At 37.3% G+C, this 18,239-nt stretch overlaps 3 protein-coding genes across 4 annotated transcripts; all 3 read right to left on the reverse strand.

The window, feature by feature from the left end:
- Positions 1–69: 69 nt before the first annotated feature.
- On the reverse strand, positions 70–1,778 carry LOC111440723. Its single transcript, XM_023077594.1, has 2 exons — positions 1,317–1,778; positions 70–1,249 (listed from the first exon to the last, which is right to left on the reverse strand). The coding sequence occupies exons 1-2, from the start codon at positions 1,743–1,745 to the stop codon at positions 137–139; spliced, it is 1,542 nt and encodes a 513-aa protein (XP_022933362.1). The 5' UTR covers positions 1,746–1,778; the 3' UTR covers positions 70–136.
- A 1,689-nt stretch (positions 1,779–3,467) lies between these two features.
- On the reverse strand, positions 3,468–5,931 carry LOC111441144 (protein NUCLEAR FUSION DEFECTIVE 4-like). 2 transcript variants are annotated; one of them, XR_002710079.1, is made up of 3 exons: positions 5,225–5,931; positions 3,594–4,831; positions 3,468–3,504 (listed from the first exon to the last, which is right to left on the reverse strand). XR_002710079.1 is itself a non-coding variant. In XM_023078085.1 (2 exons), exons 1-2 carry the CDS (start codon positions 5,690–5,692, stop codon positions 3,668–3,670), a joined length of 1,632 nt encoding a protein of 543 aa, XP_022933853.1. In that variant the 5' UTR covers positions 5,693–5,931; the 3' UTR covers positions 3,468–3,667. The 2 variants fall into 2 exon arrangements, 1 of the variants encoding a protein (XP_022933853.1); XM_023078085.1 differs by having other exon boundaries at positions 3,468–4,831.
- Positions 5,932–6,304: 373 nt separating this feature from the next.
- Positions 6,305–15,197, reverse strand: LOC111436182. Its single transcript, XM_023073903.1, has 16 exons — positions 14,991–15,197; positions 12,222–14,888; positions 12,012–12,140; positions 11,731–11,922; positions 11,578–11,630; positions 11,155–11,446; positions 10,951–11,023; positions 10,656–10,853; positions 10,031–10,138; positions 9,298–9,494; positions 8,978–9,193; positions 8,550–8,825; positions 8,303–8,450; positions 8,058–8,191; positions 7,172–7,258; positions 6,305–7,082 (listed from the first exon to the last, which is right to left on the reverse strand). Exons 2-16 carry the CDS (start codon positions 14,877–14,879, stop codon positions 6,996–6,998), a joined length of 4,848 nt encoding a protein of 1,615 aa, XP_022929671.1. The 5' UTR covers positions 14,880–14,888; positions 14,991–15,197; the 3' UTR covers positions 6,305–6,995.
- Positions 15,198–18,239: the final 3,042 nt, after the last annotated feature.

Raw genomic sequence — 18,239 nt, forward strand, 5'->3', positions numbered from 1 at the left:
CCCTCTAAATTTATCACTGCTTTTTTTATAACTATTTCCATAACAATGTATTCATCAATTTTAAAATGAAGTATTATTGAAAGAGTGAAGCATAAAAATAAAATTTTGGGAATACAATCAACACTTTCAAGTTCATCTAATCCTTGAGCTGTCTCTGCACAAGAAGTTGATAGAATCTCCTGGTCCGAAGGAACAGAGCAACAGCAACAATAAAACCCAAGAATGCCACCGCTGCCATGATCAGAAAAGACGTCATAAAGCAGTGTTTGCCGGAGCAGGAGTTGTCTCCGGCAGAGGCTTCTCTGTCGTAAATATACCCAATAACTCTAACAGACAAAACATAAGATCCAATCGGACTGGCTACTGTGATCGTATTGTAAATGGTACCCATATGCCTTATTCCAAAAATCTCCGCCGTAATTGCCGGCATTAGCGACCATTGCGAGCCGTAACAAATCCCCACAATCACCGAACCCAAGTACAAATTCCCGGAGAAGCCTGAAGCTATGATGATATGGCCGACGCTCATCGTCAGCAAGGCGACGGCCATTAACAATGGCCTCGCCCAGCCTAATTCCCGGAGGAGAAGATCAGAGGCATAGCCGGATCCCAACCGCCCAAGGAAATTCCAAATGCTCCACAGTGAAACGAATGTGTGGATTTCGACTGTTTTGTAGCCCAAAGACTGGCCCAGTTGGTTCATGTTGTTTATGGTGGCTAACCCAGAACCCATTCCGCACATCATCGCAGAAAACAATAGCCAGAAATTCACCGTGCCAATTGCTTCGATTACGTTCATTTCTCCATTTGTAACCATCATTAGCTGATCATTTCTCTGTTCTTCACCGGGAATTTGATGATATTCAACGGAATTGTCTGTGCTTTGAAGCTTGGTTTTGGAAACAGAGTCCTCTGTTTGTGCTCTGTTTGCGATTCCGAGAGGGGAAGCGAGAAGGATGAGGAGTAGAACGAAGGTGAATAAGCGAACCCATGTTGGTAAAAAGAAAACGTTGTCCAAAATGATGAGAATTGTGAGATAACAAGAGATTATAAGAGCAATTTTTGAGAGAGAGTTCAAATGGGTCGATTCGTTACCGATCTCTGTTTTTTCGATTACGACGAATCTCATGAGCAGAACAGTCGTGAGCGCCGGTAAAATCGCCAGCATCAGAAGATAACTTATTGGGTCTCCGCTGTAGAATGTGTTAGAGAATTGGATCAGAACTGCTCCACTTAGACCCAGAAATCCCTGTTCAAAGAAACGACTTAAGTTTTCGGATTCGAATTGGGGAATTTCCAGACAGAGCAGAACAGACCTTTAGAATGCCGATGATGGTGCCGCCGTAGAGCTGGAAGTTATGAACGCCAGTGACGACATTTGCCGTGTTGAAGAAGACTTGGGCATGGACGGCTAAGAACATGAACAAACACATAGCCGACACCGGCGGCCGAGGGATTAAACCAGAGACGGCAGCCCAAATGAAAATATAACCAAGGAAGCACTGAATTGCTCCGACGGAGAGGACGATCCATGGGCGACGGGGGCGATCCGTGGAGACGACAGCGGAGTAGAGTAAGCCGGCAAGAACTCCGGCGGTGGCGCCGATGTCCTTGAAGACGGAGACAGTGTCGAGAGTGGATTGATCGTAGTTTTGAGATGATTTGAGGGCGGAGGAGTAAATGCCGAAGGTGTAGGAAGGACCGCAAATGCTTGGATCCAAATGCTGGCAACCGTAGCAATCCATCTGTTGCTCGGAGGAGCTTCCATTTCTTGGCTTGAATTCCAATTCCTTTCAAGTGGGATTTTTATGAGTATATAAATGGATCCCACTTAGGTTCAAAAAATACGATAACAACTCCATACTTAAGGCGTGCTTAAAGCAATTTTATGTTGAGTGGCCTCCTGTAAGCTTTTTTAAGATCATATTGAAATGACTCGTGTTAGTCTTATGACGAGTCTTTACTCTTAAAAGAAGGAGTAAGCAGATCTGATCTTATTATACTATATGCAAAATAGCGTCTAGATCACTCTTAAAAGGAGGAGTAAGTAATATAACTCTGGCAAAAAAAAAAAAAAATAGGGATAAGTGTCAAATATGAGTTCAGAAACATTGACATATTTACCTGTCAGTGGTAGGGTAAATTGGGATTGCTGAGTAGGAAGGATGATAATAAAATGATAAATTAAACCATAAAATAAGATAAATGAGGATAATAAATAATTTTGGAGATTTTATAAAAGGAGTTGTTTATTAGATGGGAACCCAATTTTATATGGTTAGAGTAATCGAGGTAGTTGACACGTAATTATATATTGCAAAAAAAAAAAAAAGAGAAGAAAAATAGAGGACAGGGTGGCAACTATCGTGGTGTTATTATTAGATCTATAAATAAAAATATGTCTAAAAATTTAAATACACGTAAGCATGGAAGCCAAAATATAATTTAATAATTGGGAATTGCTTCACGTTGTAACGTAATAGTGCATATAAAAAATGGTTCGAATAATAAATTATATAAGGTAAGATGCACGAGATTAATTAGAAATATTAAATTCTAAAGGATTTGTGATAAAAATATCTTCATCTTTACTAGATGATGACAGTGACGCCTAAATATCTTTTGTCTTATTTGTTTAATGATTTATTTATAAGATTTTTTTCAACCAGAATTTATTATAATACTTCAGGTACAAATTTATTATAATAAATTCAACAGAAATCAACAGAAATCTTCGGCATACATTAAATTGTAATAAATTTGAAATTCGGGTAAAGTTTCTATCCTCCGCAATTGACTTTGATTTAACATAGACACGAGAGAGAGTCCAATGCTCAATGAGAACCTAGATAAATGATGATGAGAACCTGGATAAATGATGAGATGATCAACACACATAGGTCAGTTCCCAACGAATGTATTTGAGCAAGCCAAAATGGTCGAGCTGTCCCGAAACATGGGATGGCATCATGATGCACAGGTCGTGTTGTTGGAAATTGAGATGATGATGAGATGCTTGCATTCAGGAGACCTTGACTTAGAGTAGAAGCAATTTAGCTAGAGTCGCAATCGATTGAACATGCACACATGAGCAGCGGGTGTGGCTGAACATCCACACAAGTTGTTCGATGGGTGAAGGCAAACCTCGCCAAAGGTCTGACGAAGTCATAAAGTCAGACAAGAAATGTGAATGGGACTTTAGTTCCCCCTTAAGGTTTGTCGTGAGCGTGTCAAGTTCACAACGCTATACAATTAAAAAAGTACGATCACAACATTGCACGGTTAAATAAATACAATCGTGATAGTCGGTATCAAAGCCAAACATTAGACAGTATACCAGCGAGAACGCTTGCTTTTCAAAAGGAGTGGATTGTGAGATCCTACTTCGGTTGGAGAGGGGAATGAAACATTTTATATAAAGTTGTGAAAACATCACAAACCCATTTTATAACGACAATACGTAACCGAGCAAACCATACAAAATATTTACTAAAAATGATACAAACAGTCGTTTGATCAACCTATGATACAATACAACGTTTAACACTATATTTGATCTTACTCTGATATTCTAGTTTAAGAGTACAGAACAACAGAATCTGAAACTTCAATGAATGATTGAATCTATAAGCAAGCACGCACCTGATTCTATTTCTCCCTGGTAGCTTTAACTGAGACGTTCCACTCTTCTTTGCAAAGCCAGTCGGTAAAATCTCCTAGTTCGAAAGAAGAGAGCAGCAGCAACAAGAGAGCCCAAGAAAGCCACGATGGCCATGACCAAAAAAGATACCACAAAACAGTGTGTGCCGGAGCAGGAGCCATGTTTTTCGGCAGCTTCTCTGTCGTAAATGTAACCGATGACCCGAACAGAAAAAATGTAAGACCCCAGAGGGCTGGCTATGGCTATGGTGTTGAAAATAGTTCCCATATGCTCTAAACCAAATATCTCTGAAGTGATTGTGGGCATCAGCGACCACTGTGAGCCGTAGCATATGCCAACAAGAATTGAACCCACGTACAGATTTCCAGATAAACCAGAGGCGATTACAATGTGGCCACCACTCATTATCAGAAGAGTGATGGCCATTAACAATGGCCTCGCCCAGCCATATGAATGTAGAAGAAAATCAGAGGTGTAACCAGCTCCAAAACGTCCAAGAAAGTTCCATATACTCCACAAGGACACAAATGTTTTCGTCTCTGTTGCTGTGTAGCCAAGAGATTGGCCAAGTTGGCTCATGTTGTTTATGGTGGCCAATCCAGAACCCATTCCACACACCATGGCAACAAACAGAAGCCAGAAGTTCAAAGTGCGTAAAGCTTCCAAGACATTCATGGCTCGAGGAGCTCTGGAGTTTGCAGCAGCCATTGTCTGCAACTCATCACTGGGCAGCTCATGATATTCAACAGAATCCTCTGCATTCGCTGACTTGGGCTTGTTAAGAACAGGGTTTTCTTCAGTGAAAAATGAGGGAGATGACATTCTAAGGTCCTCCCTCTGAGCGTTAATGGCGATTCCCAGAGGAGCAACAAGGAGAACCAAGAGTATGGAGAATGTAACAAAACGAGTCCATGATGAAAGGGAGAAAGTGTTGTTGAAAATTATGGCAACCATTAGGTAAAAAGCAACTATCACAGCAAGTGCAGACAGTGAGTTCAAATGCTTCATCTCATTTCTAGACTCTGTTCTATCAATTCTAACAAACCACATGAACGTGATGGATAAAAGTGTGGGGAAAACAGCCAACATGAGGAGAAAATTGCTTGGTTCTCCATTGCACGCCGTGTTATAAACTTGGATTAGCAGTGCTCCACTAAGACCAAGATATCCCTATCCAACAAAAAGAAGAAGCAAGATATAACATGTCTAATCATGTACAGCATAATCAAGATCCAAAATCAGGGGAAACTGCTTTGAATCTGCCCTCAGATTCAATAATGCAACAACAACTAATTTCTCAAATGAAAACCTTGGAACTACTGAAATGGTGATCCCTATAAAATAGATCATGGCAGAGAAGAACAGAGCAGTAAACTAAACAAAGTTCATCTCTGGCACTTAAGTACTCGAGGACAAAGATTTAGCTTTGGCCTACATGATCTATCTAGGAGTTTCTGAATAATACTCACCATATTAAGAAAAAATGAATAAACAAAGGTTCAGAAAAGGGGGTAAACCCCAACAATCTGCATAATCAAGATAACTGAGGGTTTGTGTTGATACCTTCATGATGCCCACAATAGTCCCGCTATGGTGCGCAAAATTGTGAACGCCAGTGACTACGTTGGCCGTATTGAAAAACGTTTGCGCATGAGCAGCCAGGAACATGAAGAAGCACATCGCAGGCACCGGTGGCCGATCGATGAATCCAGAGACCGCCGCCCAGATGAAAATATATCCGAGGAAGCATTGAATCGCTCCCGCCGCGTGAACCACCCATGGGCCAGCGGAGCTACGTCGACGGGTGGTGGGAGTAACGGCAGAGTAAAGAAAACCAGAAATGACGCCGGCGTTGGCGCCGATGTCCTTGAAAACGGAAACGGTATCGAGGGTGGACTGATCGTAGCCCTGGGTGGATTTGAGAGCCGAAGAATAGATGCTGAAAGTGTAGGAAGCACCGCAGATGCACTGGATCCAAATCCCGATGGCCGTTGCAACCCATTTGTTGGTCATAAACCCTATCACTTCCATCTCCGGCGATGGGTTTGCTTTCTAGCTCTGGTTCGTCGTTATTGCAGAATTCGAAACATTCCCGGGTTGGAAACGTGATATTTGTTCGGTGGAGAAACGATAGGCACAAATTTGTTAGAGTGGGCCATTTTTGGCAATTGCCAACGCCAAATCAAATTTCTTGGTGGTTCATGTTTTTTTCGTTGAAACTTTTTCTTGGGAGGGTGTGAAATCGATCATATCCTTCATTCTTGGAACGAAGCCTGACTCGGACAACATTATTAAAATAATTTATCTTCATCTTCTCAACTTGTCTTTTAATAAACTAATTTTTTTAAAATGTTCATAAAAAAGGCAAAGATCATATTACAATAAAAACCATATGTAGATATGATATGAAATCAACATTTAATTGCATATTTATTATTCAAAACAATTTATTTATTTTACAATTTACTCTTTTTTTTTTTTCAATACGTTTTTAGAGTCCTTATCCATTCTAGAAACTTTATAAAAATGACATGAAAATATAACAAACAACCACTGTTATGATATATATATATAGTCTCCACTTATTTACTTGATTCTTTTAACACTGTGAAGAGATCAATGAAGAAAGCAAAGATATCTAGGTAGTACTAAATGCAGAATAAGGAAACTTGAAGATTGCGGCTCATGTCGATCACCAAATTCTGGATGACAAAATAATTGCAGTTTAGAGTGGACATAGGCAGAGGCCAAGTGACTTTAATTGGAACTATACAGCACATCTAAAACTGCAGAAAAGTAAATGAGGAAGATGAAAAGCATCTAGCATTGTCTCTAACAAGACTCTGTCTCGATTGTTCGCTATGTTGGTCGGTCTCTTCTCGACAATCAGAAACCATTACCTCTTATGATACACAGCTATAAAACCTCCCCCAAGTAGTAGATATCTCAAAAACCACCCATTTAATACCCCATTCCTTACCTTATTTGACAACCTTATTTAAAGGATCAAAGCAAAGAAGGAATTCCAGAAGCAGAAACCTGGGTGTCTCCAATCATCTGGCTCCCTCAATTTAGAACAAAATCTATCATACTTACAATACTCTCCTTGAGGACCAGATCTTCTCCAAAAAAATTGATTGTATCAGAAAACTCAAGAGATTATCATGTTAGGACCCGATCAAAATTTTTCTTTTGAAACCGATATTACACGTACTGTTTGAATTCCATGAGCGTACAAGGCAAGTCTTCCTTATAAACAACTCGCCATGGCAGAAATCAAATGTAAACCACTACGCTCCACCAGTATGACTAATGAGACAGTTCCAAAATATTGCTAATTTACAGCTTCAAAGAAAAGAACCTGAGGTTGTAAGTGTCCTTTTTCACACATGGTAAGAACATCAGCCCAGCCACCAATTACCTACGCATGAGCGCAGTTTATGTCACATAAGAGAAACTAGAACACACACCCTATAAAGGGAAATGAGGCGGGGGAAAGTAAGAACCTACCTTAACGGTTCTATCATCATACATTATCCAGCATTTCTTGTCACAACTGTACGCAAAACAATGATAGTGTTGACCATAGTAGCAAACCTACAAAGTTAGGAGCATATTAGAGAACTGACTATTCAGTAAACTGAAATTTCTATTTTGGAAAATCCACAATGAACACAAACATATTTAAAGATGACATACGGACAAACATCTACTCCACAAGCACCAATACTAACCCATCCATGTCAAAGGGAAATGGTCAATGTTGATTTCTTAGCAAGACAATGGCTATGCTTAAAGATGATTAATTTAAGGCCTTGCACCAAAACTAACATCCAAACCTAACTTCTTACGTTAAAACCTCAAGACGTCCTCTAATTCAATTATTAAGAGTTGCTAGAGAGGATCATGTAATGCATAATAATAAACTTCTGGTTGTCTTAAAATGTTAGATGAATGTTGGTGTATGGAGATGCTAGATTATTGTTTTCTGTGCGCAAAATATGCTTAATGAAAAACAAAATGCAGATAAACACGTTAAGAATAATATCACTAGTCAAAAAAGATTAAGAAAGAATAATAACACAATTAAAATGCATCAAATTGAACAGAATCCATGTCCCATCTCAACAGGAAAGTAATGCAAGAAGCCCAGTGTTCTGAATGTCTATGAATGCTTATGAATATGCAAAAACCGTGGTTGACATGTCTTGAACATCAGTGAGTATTAAGTACCCTAGAAATCCACAGCCATGATGCATTCCGAGGAATTAAAATTTCATACCCTACATTCTCCAGACCATGCAGAGAAACAGCCTCGCAGTAGAATATTTTGGCATATTAAATTTTCTCCGCCCTAAGAATACATGCACACAAATTAACAAAGAAGAGTACATACCACTGATACCAAATTATGGACATTCTTTGGATCTAGACCCCGATAAAGAACACTGATATCTATCTCAGTACTTAGAGCAGCTAATGTCTCTGTGATGTCATCAGCACTCTCACAAGTTTTCTGCCAGCCCAAGACTACAATACCAAATTACATACAAGTAAAACATCATGAATAATAGATCGAGGGTAATGGGAGGAGGGAAGTAGGGTGCGTAGGAGGATCCAGATGAAAATTATTTGAATCACCTGTTGTGAATACATGTGGTGGTGCGGAAAGGAAGTGATGAATGTAATTGAGTTTTCCACATCCACCAACATCCTGATCACATACTAGCTGATGATTCATTTCAACAACATTCAGAAGTTCATCGAAGGAGCTTTCTGAACACATAACCTGAATGGTGAAGAAAATTGAATTAAAGAAAAAGCGTTCAATAACAGAATACTGTTTCCAAAAAAAGCCATCAACGCTGGGAATGGCTGACTCTGTTACCTTCGTTGTCCGAAGAGCACTAGCATTTATATTGTGAAAGAAGGAAGTGTACTTCAGATGTCTAGATTCCAGGCCACAACTGTAGCAATTCATTCGTTCAAAAATGTCCATTCCAAAGATGGAATGTACCAAACAAGTGTCACTTGAACAGTCCCAAGACCCTATGCAATTGCTTTCTATTGTGTCTGTATCAGAAACACTCGAACTAGCAGTCAATGACTGGTGTAGGCAATCAAATATGACTGCCAAAACTTCAGAGGCATCATTCATCTGACCCTAAACAACCGCCAAAAATTAGTTAAAGGTTTTCTCATAATCTATATATGAAATTAAGTAAAGTAGAACCAATCACTTTCTTTCTTTCTTTTTTAAGCCTTTCTTTCATTGTTAAGTTGTAGGCATCAAAAACCAGGGATATGCAAAACTACCTCTTGGAAGAAATTACTATCAGGACAAAGATTGCTCAGAGCTACTCTCAAAGAAGTGGGGGCGACTGCTTCTCTTCTAGAATCTGCAGATGCCTTGTTCAAGGCAGCAAAAATTTCATATAATGCACAAACAACACAGGGATCCCCAACATGAACATGCTCAGTCATAGATCTTCTCAGGAACTCTTCTCGAAACCGTCTTAAATGCCATAATGACTGAGATCATGTAGAACAAGACAACATTTTAGACTGCATATGCAGAAAGAACAAAGAACTAGCAAAGTGAAATGATATACAATTTTCTTTTGTCACACGCTCACCTGAATAATCACATTCAAAAAGCAATTATATTCACCAACTTCATTCTTAAGTCCTGTACCAAACATACCAGCTGCCTGCACATTTTCTACATTGCGTTCATTTGATGGAAGACCATTACTATCTACTTCACCATGACTGATCAATGGTGTCCTGGAACTCATAATCAAGGGTAATTTCTGCTGTTCTTGAAATGCATCTGAGAAAACGTTAAAACTAAAGTTAAAAAATATTGCAGTTACTATACAGAAAAGGAAACAGAAATAAGCGCCCATAAATGCAGAAAACCCCAAGAAATCTAATCATTCATCCAGGTCGAAGCAAATTAAAGATTAACATTTAAAAAGTTGAAATGCCTTATAATGGATTACTTTAGATATTAAAAAGTTTATAGTGTGAGCATTTGGAGACAATCATATCATGAATCCATATACCTGGAGAGAAGGAAAACCAGCCAAAGTTTTTGGCATTGGGATGAGATATAAGCACTAGCTAAGTTCGTAAAAATAATAGACCTTGGCTCCATCTAACCAAGCATAATTGAAAGACAATGGAGCTCTATTGCATACAGAAACATAGGTGCAAATTTATAGGCAAAAATTGTAGGAAAAATGGTATCACGTAAAAAAAAAATTGTGATTTTTTTAACAGTTTTTCCTGCCAAGATAAAAATTATCCAAATTAAAACCATGAAGACTAAAAGCAAAAATGGAAAAGACACAACGGGAGCCTAACCAAGGCTCTGGCGTACAGCCTTCTTAAGATCAGCTTGAAATCTTTCCTCTTCATCCTCCACATGTTGTCTCGAAGTCTTTGTACTATTATCTTCAAGAAGTGGATTAACTGATTGAATCATAGGATAAGATAATATTAGTCCAGTCTAAACAAAAAGAAGATGAACAGTGATTTCACATTGCAGATTTGCATAGGCATACAAATAGCAAAATTTAATGTCTACTAATACTTTGAATATAATCAACGATGAGCAAGAGAATACAACTTGCACAAAGATATCCTGCAAGGAGAAATTGACTATAGACCTGAATTTTAAAGAAAAAATCAATGAAATGTGTTCCGCTTAAAAGAACCTCCTTTCACTTAGAATCCTATATCTTTCGTTGCAAATAGACCTTGAGGGTAAAAAAATCCAGGAGAGAACACAACATTAAAAAACTTTTGGCATTTGGCCAATGAAAAATAATCAGTTGTGATTATCAACAGTTTCTACTTGCACACAGCATTATTCTCTATGAATCATTTAAGAAGGATAGAACCCAAAACAAGTCCATCATTCACAATCTCCAGTTATCAATGAGGATAAAATAAATAATGGATTTAAAAAAAGAGTACATGCACTCACCACTATCTTGCAGGGGATTGCCATGATATCTAACTTGTTCAGTCAATTGGTTGTCAAAGGCTACGTTATCCTTATCAGATGGTGAAGGCTGATTTCCATCTACTGGTTTGATTGAAACCTTGTGTCGTCTACCTTTCCTCCCCTTCTTCCTATCAGATGACGGCAGACTATTCTCTAGAACTCCTACATTGGAGACACCTGCTAAAGAAAAAGAGAGTAATGAATCCAACACTAAAAACCACAATATCTTACTGCAAAATAACTAACCAATGCATATCACTAATCTTTTGATTACCTGACAAAGCATTTCGCATGGCAGGACCATTCCTAGACAAGTCGGAAACCAAATCATTTTCTGCCAATTTATCCTAAAATAGCAAATTAAGAGCCTCAATTAATTTATAAGCTTTGTACGTTGGATACATGAAGAACCATGGAAATCCATGATTCATTTAAATAACCAACAAACGAGAAGAATGAGAAGGTAAGGAACATTTACCACCACAGAAGGCTTGAAATGTTTATCAGCACCTTCAACATTGGGGACAAGTCCAGCGAGATTATTATGCGTTGTCTGAGCAGATTTCTTTTGCAGTTCAGCCAAATGCTTTTGTTTAGCCTCATTCTCAATTCGTCTTTGATACTCCAAAGTCTCTTCTAGCTTTCTTTCATCAGCTTCCAGCTCAATTTTGCGTCTGAGCTCTTCCTCCTGTAGTCTTAACGCATCAACATTCTCAAAAACAGCAATATCCACCTCTGCAGCATCACCATCAGATGAAACTGGAAAGGGACTGCAACAAGTAATTAACCAAACATCCACCAATAACAGAAAATTAGCTAGAAGACTACAGATCTTCATGATATTATAACAAAACAAATGCCTAGAGGTCCAGAGAGTGGGGAAGGCAACAGTAACACTTACTCTCCATCGACAGCCTGACCACGATGCACATCCTGCTCAGGACCACTGACCACCTGCAGAAGTAAAAGTATTAAAATACCATTAGGCCACAACAACTGAGTTACAGAAACAACAAAATCATGAACCTAAACTTCTAGCAGTAAAATGACAAACCTTAGAGTCCTTGACTTTCCTAAACTCCTTGCTCTTTTTCTTTTCCTTTGGTTTTTCATGTGCATGTCTTGAATTATCAGTTCCTCCTCTGATACCCTTCTTCGAATCCAGTGCCAATTCAGCTAAAAATGCTTCGCTTGCAGCATCAGACTTCTTTGTGGCATCTTTTTCAGCCAAATCTTCTAAATGTGCCTGAAAGTTACAGTTGATTTTGAATCTATCATTTTAGTCCCAAAAGGCTGGAGAAATATTGGAAAAAAATTAACCCATCAGATACAGACCCTCAAGTATGAGTTTACAAGAGGCAACAATATTGATTGATAATCATGTGCAGAAACAGGTTCGAGCTTAAGTTCCAACTGTTGCATTCCAGTAACATTTCGCATGATGCGGGCATCAATTTTGCTAATCTGCAAGATAAAAAGAAATATAAGCAAATAGCAAATATCTCAAAATTTTATATCTAAAGCATCTATAATTGATGAATAAACCTCAATAGATAACTGTTCCTTCTGTCTCTGTATTGCAACTTCTATACAAGTATCAACTTCATGCAAATAATCCTTAGCTCTCCGTTCTTCATCTTCACCAGATTCCAGATCTCCTAACTGTGGAGACACGCTGGCAAAAGTTTCCTGGTATCCAAATTGATTAACATTCAGAGTTTCTGCTTCTTTCAAAACATTAGTTACAGCATCTAACTCAAACCTACTGCTGATAAACAGCACACCATTTTCAGCCTCAATAAGCTCCTCCCTTCGCTTCCTCAGGACTGACTCATAACTCTTGGGGATAAATTCATTCAAAGCTTCCCTCTTCTTGCCCTCTTCAAGGCAGAGATCCTCCACTGACTGCAACGCTTCCTCGTAGTTCAAATGCTCACATTTTCTCTCACAAAGACTCTGCAGATGGTAAAATTCCTTCTCAAGCATTTGAAAAATTTCCATTCGTCGCTGTATCTTTTCTTCCTTTGTTTTTTCCCATGAGACCAACTGTTCCCCACTAGAGGGACCTGCATATATCCAGGAAAGAAAGGGGTCAACACCAGAAAGAACCCCATTTGAAGTAACATCCTTGGCAGTTGCAGCAAGCATATGATCTGCAGCTGCAACCGGAACATCAGCATGAGTGATATCAGATGACAGCAAACACTCATTCAGGAGGAGAAGTGACGCATCTTCACTGAGAACAACTTTCTCTCTGACTTCAACCGCTTGTTTATCACTCTTTGAATCTTCAATTTGACCAGTACTTTTATCAGAGTATCTACCAATACCACAAGACTGAGATAATTCTTGCAAAAACTTGAGGATTTTCCTAAGCTGAGAAGCACCTAGAAAGCAAATACATAGTGGTGTTTGGTCCAGACCCTGGTTTAGAAGATGAGATCCAGAAGCAAGACCCTGTAGCTCATCCATTGCAAATTGTATAACCTTGTTTAAATGGCTAGCAGCAAGATATTTATGTCTTATAAGCAACTCAAATACTGCATGAATTTTCTCAAGAAGCTTTGTACGCTCAGGATCATCAGATACAGGAAAGCTGTCAGATGAGGAATATGATGCCACAGAACCCTGGTTTTCAAGATAGGTCTTAGATCCGTTGTTGGTAATTTTTTCAGAAAGACGGCATTCATTTAAACTATCCACATATTTATGCTTCTCTGGAGAAGAACCCCATGCATCTTTGAAATAGTTATCACATTCTGAATGATGCTGTGGGAAGATACCTACAACCAACTCAGAATCTTTGCATTTTGTTTCAGCGGTGAGCATTTTAGCTGCAGCTGATACATCCAATGCTTTCCAGGAGCAATTAAGAATCATTTTGGTCCATTCATCATCAACATTCTGGGGCAAAATTGATTGCATTTTTGGTAAAAGGTTACCCATGTGCTCTTGAACCACATGGTGCATATGGGAATCCGAATCCACAAATTTCTCATCACATCTGCAGCAAACCCAAAATTTCCATGTTTTATTGGCATTATAAAAGGACAAAGCTTCTGAAATAACTTCATTCGCCGAAGCATCCTTTGAAGAACTAAAATGCGCCTTAAGATTACTTATCTTGATCTTAAGCAAATCTTTCTTTGCTTCTATACTCATGGAATTCCAAAAAGAATGAACCAAATCCCTCCTTTCAGCTGAAGATCCCTGTTTCCGTAAATTGCCATGTTTCCGTCGCTCGCCAGCTCTTGTACCAGATCCTAAAGATGAATCTAGGGACCGATCAACTTTACCTTCTTCGTTTTGAATTTGAGGTGTCTCACACTTCTGTTGCAAAAGCCTTGCAGCAGCAACACGGACTTCAATCTCCTTTCTTCTCTCCTCAGGTGTTTTGGTTGCCTTCTTAATTTCATTTGTCCTTCTAGCCTGAACCAACCTCACCTCCATTGGATCCTCTGTCACTCTTCTTATCGGAATCAACCTAAACTTCTCCTCCCCGTTACCCAAGTTCTTCATCCAAGATGATATCGAATATATATTTGACTTTTGAATTAACTGCCTCAATTCAGTTTGAACATGTGTAATCCGTGCTTCTGCAGTAGGTATCTTCTGACTCTTTTCATCCTGCAAACTCTCCTTGGCGGGATCGATTGGATTTTCAATGCCAAGGGCCCGCTCACACTCCTGCACCACCTCCTCATACTCCTTCGCATCATTTGCAACCTCGTACAGCAAATTTGCATAGAAATGGGAAAACTCGATAGAGTTAGGTGAGAGCTGGACTGCTTTACGAGCAGACTCAATCGCATTCTTCAAATGCCGCTGCTTTGTATTCAGGTCATCAATAATCGACGCTACCTTTACACAAATAGTACCCTGAACCCGATGAATCAATGCAGAGTGAACAGAGTTCTCATTTCTGGAGCTCAACTCCTTCATAAGCCTCAGTGCCTTAGTGTGGTTCCCGCGCCGAAGCGCGGTAAGAGCCCGCTCGCATTCGAGTTTAATTGTGGAATAAGACAACCCATCCGGTCCATTGAGAAGCACCGGCTCGATCCTACTTTGGTTGTGGTTACTAGCCTTTTCAGGTATTGAATTCTGGTCGGCTGCGTTCGCTGAGCTTGGAACATCCACAACAACTCCACGAGCAGCAGGAGATTGTTTAGAACGCGGATCAATGATTTTCTTCTTAGGCCCCATCAAGAAACTCTATAGAAATCCAATTGACATGCATATAGAAAAGTCTATATATGCTTCCGATACAACACCACCAACAATAACAACAACAAAAAAAGAGCAAAACTAACTTACGCGCAGATTGAAGGTCGAAGAAGATGCAGGCAGGTGATAGAGTCGTAGAGGTACAGATTCCGGTGGCGGAGATCGCCGTCGCGGAGAAGAGGATGGATCATCAAACAAATGAGAAGGGGCAACAAGGGATTACGCAGGGAAGGAAGTAGAGTGGTCTCTCTGTCTGGAAGGCTGAGATTTGGTGAAAGAAGGGATTAGGAAGAGAAACATGTATATTATATTAAACCCTCAATTAATAATTGTTTATTTAAATATATTTATGAGGAAAAATATATTGGGATTTAAGACACGTTTAGTGACGGAACTCTTTTTAGTTATATTATTTTAATTTTTAAATTAAATTTAAGAGGAGTCTTTTTACTTATATTATTATAATTTTTAAATTAAATTTAACCGGAGGTTAAGAATAAAATGGATATGAATAAAATTTAACTCCTCTTATTTTAATTTTAATAATATTTTTAATTTTTTTTAGTTAAAAAAAACACATCAAAATTTGTAAATATATACTGACATAATTTAATTTAAAATTTCATATACACCATAATCTTTAATTTAAACATTATCATTTAGACTCGCAAAATTAATTAGTTTATTTAATCTTGTCTTCGACCTATTTATTTAACGAGTAAAAAATGTTTTCCACTCTCTATCCGTCAAATAGGAATTTCTCTCTCGGTACGGAGTGGGTCCTTTCGGGACCCGACACTGCGGATAAAATGTACATCTATATACCCATCGTTTAATCCACAATCACTCACTAGCTTAGACGGATGCGCACCTAACTATCGCCACCTGGATGCGGCACGGTTAATCCAAAAACGACGGCGTAACGAGCAAAGTCTAAGTATTTCTTGTTGCTCAACAACACATAGGGACCGACCATCCACTTCCGGCCCAATGTTGGGCCCAAAACTCTTACGATCCAATTAGGTAGCCTAAATCTTTTTAATAAATACATCCATTATGCCAAAAGATCTTTGTTTTAAATGTTAGAAAAATATAGTGTAGGGTTGGACATGCTACAACCAACCAACAATAGGCACAACCATGATTATAACACGTATAAAATTGAAAATATCATAGGTATATTTATCTTATTAATACGTATATTTATTGTATATATAAATAAAATATTAAATTTTATTAGACGGTTTTAATTAGTTTTTTTTAATATGTTAAAGATTTATTAGACATTCTAAATTTTGAACCCCAAATATAATAGTTGAGAGACTAAATTTATAATTATTCAATTCCACCATCAATAATTATTTCAAGTTTTCAATTAATTAATAATGTATATAAATAAATGTAGTTCATTAATTTTAATAAATAGTTTTAAGAACCTTGCATGATTTTGTAAATGATATGTAAAAAATAAAGAGAGAAAATATTATTTATAACTAAGAATGAAAAAGTTTTAATTTTTAGAAAATTAAAGATGTTAAGAAGGAAAGGAATAAGAAATTATATGGGTTCACGAGACCAACTTGAACTATCCAACTTTGTTTTGTATTATATATATATATATTTAATTTGGTTTGAGTTGAATTTTTAAAAAATAAAAATATTTGTTTATTGAGTCGATTTTTTATTTTTTATTTTTTTTATCGGTCTCAATCTTACTATTAAAATGGTTAACAATATTTAACATTTGTAACAGACGGTAATAATACATTGTGACTAATAAACATTTGATGTTTGAACTTTAAAAAAATTAAGTGAAAATAATTAAAAAAAGAACAGCAAACAATACAAACCATGAAGGGTAAACTTTATTTGTATGCTAAAATTTAAAAATTAATCAACTCCAAGATTTTTTCAACTCAAACTAGTTTAAAGAAAAAAAGAAAAAGAAAATGAGTTGGAAATGACAATAGCTAGTGTCGTGTTTGGTGTGCGCCAAGGCTCGTGAAGTGCGATTGGCGAAGGGAAAGGCAGGCGCTGCGCCAATGAAGACCGACTACGTCTCGGACCGCGTGCTGTCGTTTGCTGCTAGCGAAGCAGGTACCACGGTCGTTCTACGGAACGGAATCTACGTGTTTTATTATGGTAACCGAACACCGTCACGTGAAATTCACCTGTTTTTATTCATCTCTTTTCTACCGTTTTCCAATTCAGCCTTTCCAAATACCAAATCAAATACCAACACGTGGCTCATGCCTCCTAATTAATCCTTGAATTAATCATAATTTTTTATTTTTTTTTTTAAATAAAGTTGTTTTTAATTATAATAACATTTCCCAATTATTTTGTTTTTACTGTTAACTTGCATGTGCAGATTAAACCAATTAAGGGGAATTAATTTTGTCCTTAACCTTTATATTTCCAATTAATTAACATACAAAATATTATAATTTAATATCATCACACATGTCTAATTTGTTAAATATAAAAGTCCACAACATTTATTTAATAATTCAAAATTAATGTTTAATTTTACCCCTTGAAAAAACAATTTGATTTTATTACTTCAAATAATTTTGAATATAAAAAAATTATTAATGTAATTATTTTACATTTATCTGTACCATTTTAATACAAGTCTAAGTTAATAAAATATATTTAAAGTTATATTATTTTTATCTACGTTTGATTATTTAAATAGATAGTTTAAATGAGTATCAAAATAATATATTTTTTCTTCCAAAATAAAATAAAATAAGATTTAAATCTACATTATAATGAATAACATACCCTTCAATATATTTTAAATTTCAAGTTTGGTGTACCAAATATGATGTTTTTCTCAAATCGATAAATGAATTTGTGGAAAGAAAGTTGATGATATCGAAGATTTTTTATTTTATTTTTTTATTTTTTATTTTTTGTGGGCAATGGCATGCATCAAAGATGATGACTCGGTTTGCATATAGTTGTTGAATTTGTATAGTATGGATTACCAACCCACCCAATAAGCATGAACTCCTCCTAATTCTTAACCATTCAGAGGTTAAATATTGAATTTGTCAATTTTTTAGATGACATGGTGTATTATTTATTAAACTACAAGAGTTCAAGTCCACACCAGTGCTATTGTCCACGTTGACTCGTTACACATCACAGGAAGCTGTAACCGCTTAAGCCCACCACTAGTAGTATTGTCTTTGACTCGTATTGTCGTTTATTTATCTAGATATTGTCCGAGTCTTTCAAATATTTAGTTATGTTTTGGTTAATTTAGTGATTATATGGTTAACCATTGGTATGGTATTATGAAATTTAATGAGTATTTAATCTAAAATAGGT

Source organism: Cucurbita moschata, unplaced genomic scaffold (assembly GCF_002738365.1).
Source record: "Cucurbita moschata cultivar Rifu unplaced genomic scaffold, Cmos_1.0 Cmo_Scf00003, whole genome shotgun sequence".
Lineage (NCBI taxonomy): Eukaryota > Viridiplantae > Streptophyta > Magnoliopsida > Cucurbitales > Cucurbitaceae > Cucurbita > Cucurbita moschata.

Coding starts and splice junctions, on each gene's coding strand:
- LOC111440723 (XM_023077594.1), bottom strand. CDS start 1,745: ATGGATTGCTACGGTTGCCAGCATTTGGATCCAAGCATTTGCGGTCCT. Junction 1,250..1,316: donor CCATCATCGGCATTCTAAAG/GTCTGTTCTGCT, acceptor TTCTTTGAACAG/GGATTTCTGGGTCTAAGTGG.
- LOC111441144 (XM_023078085.1), bottom strand. CDS start 5,692: ATGGAAGTGATAGGGTTTATGACCAACAAATGGGTTGCAACGGCCATC. Junction 4,832..5,224: donor CTATTGTGGGCATCATGAAG/GTATCAACACAA, acceptor TTTGTTGGATAG/GGATATCTTGGTCTTAGTGG.
- LOC111436182 (XM_023073903.1), bottom strand. CDS start 14,879: ATGGGGCCTAAGAAGAAAATCATTGATCCGCGTTCTAAACAATCTCCT. Junction 11,631..11,730: donor GGAAAGTCAAGGACTCTAAG/GTTTGTCATTTT, acceptor TTACTTCTGCAG/GTGGTCAGTGGTCCTGAGCA. Junction 9,495..10,030: donor GGCTGTACGCCAGAGCCTTG/GTTAGGCTCCCG, acceptor ACGTTTTCTCAG/ATGCATTTCAAGAACAGCAG.